General features: G+C 41.5%; 1 protein-coding gene across 2 annotated transcripts in view; it reads right to left on the bottom strand.

Annotated features, from left to right (window-relative positions):
• GRID2 (glutamate ionotropic receptor delta type subunit 2) overlaps window positions 1-17,243 on the bottom strand; it is a 919,670-nt gene that overhangs the window by 266,756 nt on the left and 635,671 nt on the right. For both annotated transcript variants that reach the window (XM_044429596.1, XM_044429597.1), the window contains one exon: window positions 2,910-3,029. In XM_044429596.1, the coding sequence (XP_044285531.1) occupies window positions 2,910-3,029 (120 nt within the window). The remainder of the gene's footprint in view (window positions 1-2,909; window positions 3,030-17,243) is intronic.

Below are 17,243 nucleotides of genomic sequence, written 5' to 3'. Positions count from 1 at the left end.
GAGAGAGGGAGGGAATGTAGCATTGATAAAAATAATGTTAAATCTACACTTTGTTGAGATAATTTTCAAACAAGGTTCTCCATGATTAATGGTTTAGCAATCATTTATTTACAGTACAATCCTCTACATATTAATTCAGAAGTAAATCAGTGAGACGAAATGCCCAATAAGTTCAGTTTGTGGCATCCTAATATTGTGAGAAACTTTTAATGACAATTAGCCTCTGGGAATGTTGAGTCCATTGTGATGAAACACAACTTACCCATATTGTACAGAAATGCAGAATAATGAAAAATAACTCCACATTAGAACATTCTTAATCTATAACTTAATTATAATTAATCTATAACATACTGGTTTTATGACACTTTCTAGGAAGAGCCTTATTTATCATATTACTAAATGCAAAGTTCTCATTGACATCAGTTTCATTTTTTATTTTGCCCAAAAGCTGAAGACTTCTAGGTGGTTTGCAACAGTTCATAAAACAATAAAATAAAATAGCATAAACACTTTCCAAATCACAAAACTGTAAAGACAAATTAACAAGAGCTAAAATAACATATGGTAGAAGGTACACCCAAAGAACACCAGGGATGGGTAAAACTTTCAAAACCTTGAATATCCTTGTATGTCTCTTAAATGCCTTGGCATAAAAGGTTGTCTTAACCTGATGCCCAAAGTATAATAAACAAAACTTATCCAACCAATCAGATTTTTCCTATAGTATAAATATGAAATAGAGATACCCTACCCACAGCCTCCCCAAGCTGTATGAAAAAATGGTTGGCACAACACAGGATTGCTTTAGAACCCCTTCCCACCTCACCCCCCAGCAAACTTCCTTATTTTTCTGGGGATGTTTCAGTTGCAATTTCACCCAGTTTTATTCAAAGAATGTTATGGAATGCAGGTCCAAATACTTTTTCTTAGAACCCTCCCATGTTTTGCCACAGCCTGTTCTGCCCTTTTTCTTACTGCATAAAATTGGTTAAGGAGAAAATACATGGAATATCCACACCGTGTCTCCTAATGGGTTGCACCAGTCACTCTCCATCAGGATGTAACCCAGTCACACCCCAGAGGCACAAGTAAGTATCTCCTGCACTGAGATGTGTTTTCTGTCCCCATCTCAGAAAACGGACATTTTTCTCATTGCCTTCTGAACTTCAAGTGCTGACAAAGGAAATATTATTTCTCTCATCATCTCTGGGGAACATGCAAAAGAGATCCCTTCTTTGAAATGGTTGCCATTAAAAAGTAATAAACAAATAGCAACTTGACTTTTCTGCCTTTGGTCCAAGAGAGCAGAGCCTGAAGACTGTAAGCCAGAGTGTTACTCATGTAAAAAGCTCAAAACAAAGATGCCACAAAAACTGACCAAAATGAATGTTAAAAATCAGCCGTTGGATCTACAGGGAAGTAACACAAGATAATATTTCAAGACTGTGTGGCCTCTGTTTCCTTCTCTTTTAGTATTTCTATTGCCATAGCTTGAAAGTAGATTAATGATGTACAACAGAGCTTCACTGACTTCGCATCACCTCAGGCTGTATTTCTATTTCTATGCATTCCAAAAATAAAACATGTAGTGTGACCCCACTTGAATGAGAAGTGATAATGCTGCCCTATACATTGTGCCAAGAAATCCCACTGCTTCTAATAATAATTTTCAGGTGGGGCTATTACTAGCTTTGCCTTGCTGGATGGGAGCTGTTCTAAAAAGGATGTAATCAGTCTTTCTTTGACCTAGGTGATAATGTGTGTCTGCTCCTTCTGTACTCCCCAAGAACACTCAGATAAAAGAACTGCTAAAGAAGAAAACACTAATATCAACGCAACAGGAGATTTCTCTCTATAATCTTCCATACCATCTTAACTAACCTTAAGATACGTTTTGTTTGTCCTTTGTAGTACGATGGAAAATCCTCAAAAGTCAGATGCTACAATGAGTCTTTTGTTGTCTTTGTCAGGACTGAAGCACTTCTTTTATGTAGAAAAACACAAAATAGTGGATCGTGCATCTAACATCCATTCTGCATACCCTAAAAACCGTGCCAAGACCACCAGCACCATGTCTTCTCTTAGGGCTATTTTTGGAGGAGCGATCCTTTATTTATAAGAAAATGACTGGATAATGCAAGTTTGTGGAGGATATTCTGTTTGATCATCAGCATCTTAAAGTAAAAGCATCTCATCTCTGGCAGCTCACTGCTGATACCTGGGCAGATACAATGATGCTATAGAAAGGCAATCTTTACTCCACTCTCGGGAGAAGCTAGGAACCATATGCCACATGTGGAAACTGCCTGACACATTCCAATAAGCACAGATATATTCCCCGCACCCTTTCCTCAGAATCCTCTTGCATAAGTTGGAAAGTTCCAACTCACCCCAGCATTTTGCTTTAGGATGAAAATCAGTGTCTGATATCAAAGCAGTCTGTCTGCTTATATATTTGGTTAATTAATTAATTAATTTCAATACCACCCCACAGCTGAAGCTCTATGTTATTTAATAAACAGATTACCTTTTTACCAAAGACTGCTTGCATAAGTCTTCCTCCCTTTCCCTTTTATCATCGCAACAACCCTGCAAGGGATGTTTGGCCGAAAGTCAGTGACAGGATCAAAGTCACAAAGTGCCCTGTGAGATTTGTGGCCAAATGGAGACTACACCCCAGATTTCTCAAGTCCATCACTTCAACCACTGTGCCACTTTGGCTGTCTAGTTAACTGCCTCCAAAATCCAAGGCAGATGCACATCCACACATGTATCTTTCAATCAAATAGTTTCCTGTTTCATATTTTTGGTTGTTGCAAACATATGCCTTTGTAAGAAATACAATCCACTTCCCAAAGCAGGGAGGGGAGGAGGTTTAAAAATGTTCTTAGAGGAGATCATCTCACCTTACGGATGCCTCTGCTTAGTTCTTCCCCATAGTTGGTGCCCAGGATTTCAAAGAGAACATTTGGATTCCTGCCATTGTCTGCAAACTCCAGCTCTCCTGTCAAGCCATTCACTCCTCCCTGAGTAAACAAAAAGGACATAAAACTCAGACATAGCTATATGTTAGTTCTGCAAAATATATGAAACCGGAAACCACAGAACTGAGTGCTCTGATTTTGACTAGCGTCCTCCTACTCTCTGTAAATATAAAACTGGAGAAAGAAGTTCTACTGCAGAAATTAAAAATAGTTACCAGTATATTATTGGTATATTGGCATATCATTGGTAAATTGGCATCTCTGATCTTCCCATTTTTAATAAACTCTAAGGCTGAGCTTAGCAAATGGGGGAACACACTTTGTAAACAAGAAAGCTTAGATGGTTTTCTGGCAGGGGGTGATGTAAGATGCAGTTTAACATGTCTGGAGGACTTGAGGAAGGCTAGTACTTCCTTTCTATAATAGAAAACTTTCAGTGGGTTTAGTGGAACCAGGGTGTGATCTGAGCAGATCTTTTTTCTCTTTTTCTCTTTCTTCTCTTTCCTCTCTTCCTGCTTCTTCCCTGAGTAGATCTTTCTTTTTATGAATAGAAAGGGGCCCAGGAATATGCACGGATGCACACCCACTCAGAAAAATCTAAACTAATATAAAGATGAGAACACATCTTTTCCAACTGTTACACTTTGAGGAAAGAATGCTCAGGGATGGATTCAGAAAAGAACCATAGAGCTGGACAGAAATAGGATCGAACTAAGCCAGCTTAGAGTTGCTTATGGCTTCATGAGAGATGCAGTGCTTGAAATATAATGCAACTAAGCATGCCCTGCTTATTCCCCAATGCTTCCTGCCTCCCCACCCTCTCTCTCTTTCTTTGAACACTGTTCACAGAAACACAGATGTGGGATCACCTGTCCTGCACTGGGTCCATAGCACATACAGATCCCCTGGGATTTAACTGTTTCTGTCAAACATGGCAGAGCCAATGGATGAGGTCTCCACATACTCTACCATGATGATGGAGGAGTTCCCGTGTCAATACTTCTGCACACATGTATGCCATGGATAAGGCTTGTCAGAACCCTTCTCCCTGTTTTCCTGGCTTCCCACATGCAGGCAGTTCCAGTGTACAGGAGCATGCAATGCCCCTTCTCCAGGAATGGTTTTCAGTGGACTGTAACAGAGGCTTTTGAATCTGATCTGTCACAATATAGGCAGGGACCTAATGGCTTTTGATAGGACATTGAACGTAAGTGCCAGGTTAGAATTTGTTGCCTTCCTGGATTCCTTTTCTTCTATGGAACCCCCACCCCCGCCCCAACAACTCTTACCATTTTTTTTAGTAGAGGTGCTAAATATAGATTCTCTATAAACAAAATGATTTGTGTTGTGTATTTATTCTCTATCAGTGTCTTCCATATCAAATTTGGTGCATCTACAACCCAAAACGCAATTTTTCTAACCCGAAGCCTAATCAGCTAGTGGAAAAATCAAGTTCTGCCTTTTCTGCTTCATAAATCATCACTATCCATCACTGACAATAAAGAGTCTGAAATCAGAATTTAGCCGTCAGATCCACAGATGATGCATGAGGCAAGGGGAAAAGAGCCTCCATTGCTCTCCTTTTTCCAAGGAACATAAAAACTGGCTTTTTGTCAGTAACCTAAACAAATGTGACTAGGAAAACCTGGGGGGCAGCTAGATGTAAAAATAAGGCATCATTTTTCTTTAGCTTGTATTGTTGCTATCAGCCTTTTTTAAATAATTTACACAGATTACAAATGGAAATTGTTATTTTCTAGCACTGCCATTATTTCATATTAGTGCCCTGTTCACTGTATTCTTGATGTGTCTTTACTGACTAATGGAAAAATTGTCAGACACTTGAGTAATGGAAATAGGGATTTTCCCCCCGTCCCCTACAAGCAAGACAAATCTTGACAGATTCAGATTTTTAAAAATGCTGAGGCTGTTCTAATTCATTATAGGTCTTGGCAATTTGCATGTGTGTTTTGAGTTTGGTTCAAATAACTTGGTGACAGAGTTTTACTCATTTTCCTGGCCTCATGTTGAATTTAAAGATAATTTCCACGGGCCTGTTCCACAAGGATTTTCACTCATGGAGAATAAATCCACCAAGTGGGGAATTGCAATAGTTCATGTTGTTGAAAGAAACATTCCATTAATTTCTCACATTCTGCAGAAATGAAAAGCATACATATAGTTGACCAGGTAGTGCAACTGGCTAGAATACTTGCATTAAAACTATAACACCACCATTAGGAAATATTATCTTAATAGGTAAATTATGAGGTAGATCTTACAAAAACACAGAGACACGAAGCATATGACGTGGGCAGAATAAGTGCACCATGGAGAGGCTAGGGAAGTCTTGTCTCAAGAAAGTGGGAAGGGCTCACTTGAAGTGTGATAGACTGAGAATCGTTCAATCTAAAGACATTTTCAACAGGCAAACTCTGAGAGATAGCCCAAAATGACAACTTTAACTGAGAAGCCTCTTTTGCAAAGTAAGAAGTTGATCTGAACCTGTGTTGCTTCATCCGTCCGTCCTTCCTTCACAATAAAACTCTCCAAATAGCCATGCCTTTTCACATTACATTTGTCCAAGCCACAAACAAGAAATTTACAAGAAATGGTGAGGAACTGGAAGGGGTGGGGTTCTCTGATCATTTGTTACTCAGGTACCCCCCCCCCCCAAAATCAGATCAGGTCCTGAAATCCATAATCAATCAATGCATATGAGTGGGGAAAGAAAAACAGAGCCCAAACTTTCTGTTGTTGTAGACTTTGGCCCAGCTCAGCTGGTCCTATCTGGGAAAACATGTCAGTCAGGTTAACCGTCTTGTGCTCCACTGTTTCTGTCCTATGACTGTGTCCTGGAACACATGCTTTGGGAAATCCTGTATTCGAATTAAAATGGTCCAGCACAGCTCACCTGCTGTTCTCAAGTCCTATTTATATGAAGGGCCTTAACATATCAATGGAGGAGTGTGGTCGTACTTTCAACCTTCCCCAGTTTATGCATGTTCTTTGCAAAGAAGCTTCATAGAGCTGGCAGCTGTTTGCATGCAGGAGGGGCATAATGGTGGGAGCAGAGCTAAATATGCACCCACACTGCTTTCATATTGTCTTTTCCTTAACGCAGGTAACATGTGAATAGGACATCTCTGTGATAAAAGGGCCAAAAAAGAAAAAAAGAAAAAAGCATACGTCCACTCAAGACTGTGATTGGGTTGAAAGGGAAACTTCACAGGAAGTACAGTCCAAGTAAGACCTCTGAATGGACCAGGCTTGTCAAGTCAACCCTGCAGCCCCAAAGGATGCTTGAAGAATTTGTTCATGGTAAATTCCAATATGGATTGGCTTGACCAACAGCCTCAGGGCTAATGGGAGGATTAGAACTTATATATCCAGAGACTTGCATTCCCTGAGCATTCTGATATAGTAAGCAGCTCATAAGAGTGTCAAATACATTTAGAAATGCATAGAAATACATTTTATTGATTTGTTTGTTACATTTATGTGGCACCCTATAGCCTAAGGGCTCTCTACGTGGCTTACAATAAGAATGAAATAAGAAATAAAAGAAAAAGAGAGAGCGAGAGAGAGAGAGAAAGGCCTATTGAGAGCCAGTGTTGCACAGTGGTTAGAGTACTGAACTGGGACTTGGGAGATTCAGGTTCCAATCTCTACTTAGCCATGAAACTCACTGGGTGACTTTGGGGCAGTCACTGACTTTCAGCCTAATTCACATCACATGGTTGCTGTGAGGATCAAATGGAGAGGATGTTTATGCTAGCTACTTTGAGTTCCTTGAAGGGGAAAAAAACTATGGAAACATTTTAAATGGAAATATGTTAAATATATATTCAACGATAGTTTGAAATATAAATGTCCATGTATTTTTTTAATAATCTAATTTATATCCCACCTTTTGATCAGGATAATGACACATGGAGGCTTGCTAGATAAATAAAAATACAATTAAAAGAATTATAAAGCAGATACACTAAAAACTAGGGTTAGCTATTCTGTGGGATAGCTGCTGCTTGAGGTGAGGTGATCACTAAGGACAGTGGATCTATGGGTCCCACTATCACTGGAAGAGCTCTTCACTCTATTGTGACCCTAAGATTTCCTCCAGAGACATTTCAGGAAGATAGGACAGGCATTGGGCAGGTGGCCACTCCAGAGAGGCCCCTGGACACTTTCTTGCTGTGGGAATGCAGGCAACCTGTCTCTCTAGAGGGGCTCTTTTTGCTCAGCTTCAGTCTGAGGCCCTAAGACTGTGCAGGTCTGGCACAGGGAGAATGGCTGCTCTGGGGTACTGAGCTGAGTCACTGCAGGAGAGGGGCTGACTCAGCTTTCCAGAGTGGCAGGTTGATGCCCTGCTATGAGGAATCTTTACAGTGAGGCCTTGGACCATCCACTGTACTGGTCAACATCGCAGGGACTACTCTCTTGTAGTAGCATTGCACACTTCCCCAGAGTGCTACACAGAGGTAACTTGCTCTGAGGGCTCTTCACAGTAGGATCTTGGCTGGTTCAACGTTCTCAGAAGCTTTTCTGACCACTCAGAAGAGAATGTAGCTAGTGCAGCTCCATGGAGAGCCTGATCCAAATGCCTCACTGTGACGAGTTCTCCTCAGGGTGAGGCATGGGCTAGGAGGTGTCTCTGGAGGTCAATGATGTGCTGTGTTGCCCGGGTGGCCTCCAGGGCCACTTTCCCACCAGTGCCTTGTTCAGAGGAAAGATGTCTCACAATGTCCATCAGAAGAGGGTCAGACAACACATTGTCACTGCTACTGCTGGGGAAAGACAGGTGGTAGTTATCACAGTTAATGCCATCAAGATGGGGAAGAAGAAGCAATTGCTGTCACCACCACCATGGCCGGGGGAAAGAAGAGCAAATATTTGCTTCAGGTATTGAGAACTTGTACTGATCTTGTTAAGAGCCCAACTGAAAACCCAACAGCAGCAGAATCGAAACAGCACCCAATTGATACACTAAAGTCCTGGCTGAATTGAAAGGAACAAAATCTATCTCTATCCCATAACCAGGACTGAAGTCAAATCAAATAGATTATGAAAATCCATCTCATCCAGAGATTCTTCCATGCAGCCCAGTACCTTCCCAACTTCTTTATATGCTAGGGACAGTAATTGTAGACTTCATCTCTCTAAGGATCCTGTCCACCTTCTCAGACTGCATGCATGGAAAAGATTCCATCAGGCAAGGACCAAATTTACCACATCTTTTTCAGCTATTGCATCCAAGTCTGCATGGATATGATTGAGTTTATTTGCAAGGTTTCATATATATTAATTACAAGAATCCATCATCAGCACGATAATACAGCACTGGGACCAAAGAGTTAGGATTTTTCTCAAGGTCTGGGCTAAGCAGTTATAAAAACTGCCGGAGTCACCTCTGCCTCTATTCCTTATTCACAGGCATTCAAAATTCAATGATGAAACCATGAAAACCAGATTTGAAGATCAAAAACAATTACGCTTTTAAACTAAAGAAATTGTATTGCATAATAGCCCCAGGATCTGCAATTACTAAATTATAATCAGATAATTGGAAGCCATGGCATGGCAACATGAACACTGCAGTGTCTTAACACCCCAGGGGACAGTCTGCAGAGCACACTGAAGTGTGTGGTGGCAAATTTCCATGTATTTTAATGGTTCTGGATCACAACCCTCATCTTTAATACAGCTTAACCATGTGGAAAATTGCGGCTTCCCCTCACCAAACAGCTATATTAATATTAAAAATGGATGACCTCTTTATTTGCAAATGGAAAACCGCATTTGGAGTTGCTTGATGGATATTCTGGAAGAGGAAAACAAAACAAAAGTTGGGGGGGGGGGAACACCTACTGCCAAGTTTTACCAGCTGGAGTCACACACCATGGACTGAGCTTTACAGGGAGGGAAAAAGGTCATGTCAGAATGGTAAACTCATAATCTGTCAAATGCAGAAGGAGCACTGCTAGCAAGAGCTCTGTTTGAGCGTCCAGAAACTATAATTATTGTTGCTTGGGTGGTATAGACTTTGTAAGCTTGCCACAAGGTAAAAATTGAAGGAGCTGCATTAAAGACCAAAAGCTCAGGGGTAATAGTTTGAAACCAGAACAGAGATTAGAAATTGATTATTCTCACTAAGGAACCACAACAAAAGTAGGAGCCAGGATCTAGCCAACAACATGTGCAAATCAGTACTGCTGTCATCTGGATTTCCCTGCACCTGGAACCACTAAACGGTCAATTTTATCTCCCAAGCACAATTTAGCTATTGATTTCAGAAGTAAAGCCCCAAAGACAGACGTTTTCATGGGAGGGTGGGGGAGTGGCATGCATACACAGAGAGAGAAATAGACATAAAACAAGTATTCTACTTATTCTGAAAATCTTATTCCGAATACTGCCTGTCAAGAATCTTACTTGGATTACATTGCTCTTTCTACAAAACAAATCATCTCTTATTTTCATTGAATTCTGCAAGATATATAATGGCAACATGGGCATAGAAAAAAAAATATTGTGATTCTGCCCCTGGGAGAATAATTCTAGCACACTAAAGTAAAATAAGAGTGAAAACCCGTCTCCTTTCAATGGACAGACTCGATGCCAAAACTGACCCAATAAGCTACACAATGATTAGAATAGCTTCGCCAGATATCAAAGCACATGTACTGTAAATATTTGCATGGCAAGCAGAGATAGGTGACAAAGTTTCTGTGCGAGAAAAAAGAAAAGTACAAAACTGAGCTGGAACAAGCCTGATAGTGGAAAAATCCAAAGCCTTTTCCTACAACTAATGGCAAATATGTGTTTCACACAACAAATGACAAGTATGGCTGTGCAATCCTAATACAGTCTACCAGACCATAGGAGAAGTTCCAGTTCCAGCTTAGACCCTAGGAAACCCACTCCGAGGTCGGAGCTGGAAATCCAAACTTGGATAGCCCCCATCCTCGCAGTGGACACAATTCTTTCCACTCCACCTTGGAGGTCAACTTGGAGCCATACATCTGTGGGCAAGAAGCTGAGTGGGGAGAAGAGGAGCAAGGTTTCACATTTCACAATCCTGGCAACATTTCCTAGACCTCATGCACTAGGATAAAAGACTTAGACGGCTGAAATCAATATGTGTTGTGTGTGCACTTGGATGAGGTTCCCAGGCATGCACAAGAGATGGAGGGCTTTGGTGGGAATGATGGCTCAGACTCGGAGGAGGGGGAATCGATAGCTGAACCAGCAGTGGCTCAGAGTTCGCACTCTGATATTGGAGTTGTTGAGACTAGCAAGGCCCCAGTGGCCCAAACTCTCCCAGTGAGCCCGTCCGAGCCAGCTCTGGATCAAAGCACTTCAAGGACAATCACAGACCCCCACCCCGATTGTGGAAAAGAAGCCGGTGAGGAACAGGCTGGGGAGGGGTTCTCAAGAAGAGAACTTGACACCCCAGGAGACGTGGATGCAAGGACCTGTCGATGTACCCACTGGCTAGACCAATTAGTTCTTCCTATGGGAAGAACGTCAGCATGGCTGCTTTCATAGCATGCCTCCCTCCAGAGACCGGCCCTGAAGGGTTCATAAGCAAAGATGCGGGTGAAGGGGGGCAGAGCAAATGGTCAACATTCCACCTCCAGTGCCTTTTGAGGCTTCTGAATACATTGTTTATGTATGGAATAAAGACTCTTTTGATCATTGCTGAAGTGCTTGTCTCATTTGGGAGGAGATGCCTAGCTCATGACATATGTCTTTTACAAGGCAGAAGGGATGCAGAGTGACCTTTGCCTCTGGGTCCTTCTACCCTCCATGGATGTCTATCATCCTCCAATTTTGGAGTGTTATAGCCAGCTACATTGGATAGTGTTGCTAGTTTCCAATGTAGCATGAACAAAGAAATTCCTCATCCTTCAAAGCTGTTGAAGTCACATGAGCCATGTCTCTCTAGCAACCTGATCAGGACAATGTTTCTTGTGAGAAAAATGGGGAACTTTCCCTTTAAAGAGAAAAAATGTCCCAGGGCAGGGGGAAATAAAATAAAAAGACAGATAGCAGTTGAAATGCATTAGTTTTGCTGTACTATTTTTTAGTACTATTAACTGCAAAGTGGCACCAAAATGAATGTCTTAGAATGAAATGTATTGTGGCTTGAAAGAAGCTGTTCTCAGTAATCTCAAGTCACGGTGTATTATGATTTCCCCCCCCCCCCCCACACATATGTATGCACAAAAGTAAAAGAAAAAAACCCAGTGGTGCGTATTTATTTTTTGTTACATAAAACATACTCTGATCTCTTTTACAAAAGTCTGGAGGGACATTTTCTTCTCCAAAAGAACACTGTGATGCTGTGGGGAGGGGCATTAATGAGGAAAATCTAGGAACATTGACTGTGGTTTGGTTCAGATTTTCACGGGACTCTCCTGAGATACTTGGAGAGCATGTGAAGCTGCCAGAAATTCTGGGACCCATTTACGCCCATCCAGGGAAGCACCAATATGAATCATCTCCTCAACATGAGTGGAGTTCACTGCACGGTTGTGAACATGGTGGCCTCAAGTAATGCACACAGTGGCTCAAAAGGGAATGTACAAATGGTGGTGGTAAATCATTAAAGCTGATGTGGTTTAATGTCACTTTTGAATCAAGGTGTCTCCGTATAAGTGCACCTTGACTACAAGCTCAGCAGCTGTTCATGTTCATGGAAGATGCTTCTGTGGAGGCTTCCCTCACAGATAGGTCAACACATTTTGCTTCTGCCGTTTGGTGCAGCAATTGGCAACTCCAAGGTAGTAGCAATGCAAACAAAGGGTGTGATCCTAGCCATAGGATTTCTTGTTTTCTGGCCTCCCCTCCCCTCCCCTCCCCTCCATACCTATCAGCACTCCCTTTCCCTCCTTCCAAGTCTGCATTGTGACCTAGGGTATCCATAGGCCTAATTGTTTCTGTAGCCACTGGGAGGGGACATGGAGGTGGCAAGGGAAGGTAACACAGTCTGAAGTGCCCTTCTGAAGTTATAGCCATGGCTATATAAGTTATGGCTTCAGAGATGGGATTCTGAAGAATCCAGTGGTCCCTGGGATGCTCTCATGGGATTATAGGCTTACTCTTTCCTTTAGTGACTAGTTACTCACTTTATTAGTAATCCCCAAATCTGCCAGCTAACTAGGAAGGATAGCCTGGCACTTCACTGCTAAATGCAGACTGACTCACAGACCACAACAGAATCAAGAAAGAAGCTGCCTGTGGTGCCCACTTCTGAACTTGCTTGTCCCTATTACGTTTTGGAATTCTGTGCAGACCATGGAGCAGGGTAGAGCCATCTGTGTCCCTCAGCATGATTTCATGAGTACTCTGCAAGCAGTCAGTTCAGATGTCCTACAATGGTGCTCTCTTCCCTCTCCGGAAACTCAGTGGGTTGGGGAAAGAGAAAGCGAGGAAATGGTGGCAAGGAGAGAGACAAGAAGATGGAGATAAAAGGGAGGCTTTGTCCACTCTAATTCTGCTTACCACTGGCTTTGGCCATGCCAAACAGATTCTTTCCAGGGGGATGACAGGGAAAAAACAAAACAAAACCTTTCCCGGAATCTCTTCATAATGGGGTAACAAGTAAGTATTGGATGAGTGATGGTGAAGCAAAATATATGGAGCTTTGAAAGAGATGCATCTTATATCTGGCCATGCTCATGCAGTTGTGTTCCTATGGCAGATTTCTAAAAGCATTTTTAATATGTGAGTAGGGAATATAAATGCCACAGGACTGCAAGTTCTGACATCGCCATACCTCTTGAATCATTCAGAAGTGATTTGATGACAACCTTAATACACAAGAGAGGTTTTGGGGGTTCTTTGTTTTTGTTTTTCATTTTCTCAAGCTCTTTTTGTGTGGCTTTCACGTCACATCTGGCTAAGCCTTTCTTTTCACACGGCAGGGAGAACTGCCTCACAAATTAATCATTGCTCTGAGAGTGACTGCTGTGAGGTTAAAGGAGGAGTGTGTTTGTTTGTTTTATTAATTACCCTCCTTTTAAAAGGCAGAAAATAGCAGGAAACAAACTGGAAATGTTAGTGAGGCTGACAGAGCAAAGGATTTCATAAACTCTGCAGCTTTCAAAGGTTAAATTCTCATGGATGTGGGTGAACTGATGTCAAATCTATGAATATCAAAAACAAGTTATGGAAAGTATTTTGAATAGGTGAAGACTGGCCATCAGTTCCAGCCTCAAAAAAGGCTTATTTCTTGGATTACATTTATCATATGATAGCACAGGAGAAATACTAATTCAATGTCTACCTACAACCTTGGGAATCCACATGACTACCACAATTCCATCACTGGTGCCTACTCACTTATCATGTTATAAGTTTATACAGCAGTGTATTGAGGGAGTTCTGTGGGGTAGAGATCAAGACCTTACTCAAGAGACTGAGTAGGATTGCTCCCAAACACAACAGGCATGTGTATGTGACATACCTGCTGCCCCACATTTGTGAAAACACTTAGAGGATTTCATCAGTTTTTAGCAACCTTCATCTTGGTGTGCGTAGCTCCCCTACTCAAGGGATGCTAAGAACAACAAGAAAGCCTTTTTCAGATATATCCAAAACAAAAGACATGTGAAAGAGAAAGGTGTCCAGCTACTGGCAGAGTGATAACAGGCAACAAGGAAAAGGTGGAAGTGCTCAATTTCTACGTTGCCTCAGTCTTCTCCCACAAGAAAATACAAGATGAAAGTGAAAAGTGACAGTCCAAGACTGACAGACAAATGGTCAAGGGATACCTAGATGGAATAAACATGTTCACATCTCCAGGGTCTGATGAACTCCATTCCAGAATCAGGAAAGAGCTAGTGGAAGAACTCTCAGAACCACTGGCTATTCTCCTCAATAAATCTTGGAAAACAGAAGAAGTGACAGATGACTGGAGAAGGGCTAACATTGTACTCATCTTCAAAAAGGGGGAAAAAGATGAACCTGGGAACTGTAGACCAGTTAGTATGACATTAGTCCCTGGAAAAATTCTGGAACAAATTATTAAAAACAAAAACAAAACAGTCTGTAAGCACTTCAAGGAAGACACAGTGATTAATAAAAGCCAGCATGGGTTTATCAAAAATAAATCCTGTCAGACTAATTTAATCTCATTCTTTGACTGGGTTACCTCCCAAATGGATGGAGGGAACACTGGGGTCATAATCTACATCGACTTTAGCAAAGCTTTTGACATAGTGCCCCATGATATTCTGATGAGCTAATTAGCAAAAAGTGGACTAGATAGAAAAACTATTAGATGGATCCAAAATTGGCTGCTAAATTGGACACAAAGAGTGCTTATCAATGGCACTTTCTCAAACTGGAGGGAGGTAACTAGCATAGCTAGTGGGTGCCGCAGAGTTCAATCCTAGGCCCAGTCCACTTTTACATCTTTATTAATGATTTAGATGAGGACATACAAGGAAAGATAATTGGATTTGTGGACCATACAAAACTGGGTGGAATAGAGAACACTGTAGAAGACAGAATGAAGATGCAGGGCAATCTTGATAAACTTCAATGCTGGGCTTGAAGGCAATGAGATTCAATAAGGAACATGCCAAGCCCTCCATCTAGGAAAAAGAAATCAAATCCATCAATACAAAATGGAGAATATGTGGCTCAACAGAACGGAACAAGAAAAAGTCCTTGGAGTTACTGTGGACAACAGGCTAAAGATGAGCCAACAATCTGATGCAGATGAAAAAAGGACAGATGCTATTTTGGAATGCATTAATAAAAGTATTATTTCCCAATCCCAAGAAGTAGTGAGTACTCCTTACTAGTCATCTGGAATACTGTGTCCAGTTCTGTGCACCAAGATTTAAGAAAGATGCAGAAAAATCACAAAGGTTCTAAAGGAGGGCAACAAAAATGATCCAGGGCTTGGAAACACTGCCCTATGAGGAGAGATGGAGAGAACTGGGCATGTTCAGCCTTGAGAAGAGAAGACTGAGGGGGGACATGATATCTCTCCGTAAGTACCTCAAAGGCTGTCACAATGAGGAAGACCAAGATCTCTTCTTGCTGATACCAGAGTGTAGGACATGGAATAATCAATTCATATTGTGACAACCCAAATTCAGGCTAGATAATGGGAAAGATTTCCTCACAGTCAGAGCAATACAGCAGTGGAACCGGTTTCCTAGAGAGGCTATGGGTTCTCCCACACTAGAGACATTCAAACAGAAACTGGACAGCCATCTGAGTGGGATGGTGTAAATTGGTGTCTCGCAACAGCAAGGAGCTGGACTTGAAGGCCTTCATGGCCCCTTCCAACTCTACTATCCTATGATTCTGTGATAGGCTGCAGCAAATCAGATTCAGGCTAGATATCTGGAAAAGTTTTCTAACTGTCAGAGCAATATGACAGTGGGAACAGTTGCCTAGAGAGGTGGTGGGCTCTTCCTCACTAGAAACGTTCAAGAAGAAATTGGAAAGTCGTCTGAGTGGGATGGTGTGACTTGGTGGCCTGCAACAGCAGGGGGTTGGACCCAATAGTCTTCTTGGTGGCTTCTGACCCTACTATTCTATGATTCCATAATTCTATGATCCAACTCGTGGGCCTGCACTCTTAGGACTCACGGCCAAGTTGTGATATTCCCTGCAAGTATCCTGCTTGTCTGTCACCTGAGATTCCCAGGAGGCACCCAGTTTCTTACACTCTAGAAACTATTCCCTTTCCTATGCCCTCAGAGACATCAGCAGTTTCCAGGGCCACTCGCCTCTCATTAAAAGAATCTGCCCCCAACAGCCTAACCAGATAATGTCCTAAATGCTTTTATTTCTACTAAGATTGCTCCCAAGGATTTGGTGTTACTTCTCTTACTCAGCCACTCTCACACCAAGGCATAACATTACAACAAGACAGATGGAAACAAATGCACTTGCCTGTCCTGTAACAATCATAATTTTTCAGCACCACAGAGGTAGCTTTTCTACACAGCCTCTGCTATGGATTTCTGATTCTATCACTAGAAACTGTCTATGTGATTGTCAAGAAGATATCCAACCCTCCTCTGAGTGACCACATTTCATGTACTTGGTAAGTGCGATTTGTCTCAATTAAATTTTGTTCTGTTGATTTCAGCCTAGTGCTTCAACCTATCAAGATCACTTTGAATTTTGTTTCTCTCTTCCTGGGTTTTCGCTATCACACCCAGTTATGTGTCATCTGCAAATCTGATAAGCATTCCTTGCACTTTCTCATCCAAATCATTTGTAAAAATGTTGAAGACCACTTCCCAGTCTGAGAAGATGCCATTTATAAGCACCCTTTTAGTCTAATGCTGTAATCCACCTGAAGTTGCTCCAGCTAGTTGGCTAATCAGGATATCATGGGGTACTTTGCCAAAAGCTTTGCTGGAGGCAAGATGTCTTATGTTCTTAGAATTTCTATAGTCCAAGAGGGAGTTCACCTGATCAAAAGAGAAGATCAGATTAGTATGGTGGGCTCTGTTAGTGGCCCTTTTTCTTTTCAGGTTATCTCTGACTTTAGTTCTTTCTGTTGTCTTCCATTTTGTTGTTGCCATTGGAATTGTTTGCAATAGTCCCTTTAGAATCAACTTTAAAAATCCCATCCTATATTGGACTCCCTTCCTCATGAGATTTGCTTGCAATGGTACCTTACTTATTATGGTTCTGAGGTATTTTAATTGCTGTCCTGAAATCCAGGGTACACAGAATCAAGAATGCAAGAACGGCATGGCCACTCTCCCCCAAAATGCCTGTAATTGCCCCCTTATCCACTAGGCCTTCCCCATTGGTTAAAATCTAGTCAATGACAGCTGATCCTCTGGTTCCTTCCTCCAATTTCTGTACAAGAAATATCTTGGCAGGGCCACGTTTTACAGAATTTGTCTTCTAAAAGATACTGGGGTGATTGATGTCCCCCATTGCTATGACATCATGCTTCTGGTTCCTTGAAACATTGGCAATTTGCTTTTCAAAAGTTTCGTTCATCTTGTCTTTGACTGGGTGGTTGAGTGTAGACCATGATCCTTTTATTATTTGTTCCATTTATTTTTTGTTCACAGATGCTCTCACTGGGGTGCCTCTATTTCTGTCAAACTTATTTATTTATTTATTTATTTATTTAAAAGGTTCGATATAGCATCAAATCATTATAGAATCTCAAGACAGTTTGTACAGAAGAAACAAACACACACACACATAGAGAGAGAGTTAAAAAATCCTAAGTGCCAATACTTGCAACAACTAATTAAA

The sequence above is a fragment of the Varanus komodoensis genome, unplaced genomic scaffold (assembly GCF_004798865.1).
Source record: "Varanus komodoensis strain SLA01 unplaced genomic scaffold, ASM479886v1 scaffold2, whole genome shotgun sequence".
Classification (NCBI taxonomy): domain Eukaryota; kingdom Metazoa; phylum Chordata; class Lepidosauria; order Squamata; family Varanidae; genus Varanus; species Varanus komodoensis.
This window is presented reverse-complemented; position numbering and strand designations above follow the sequence as displayed.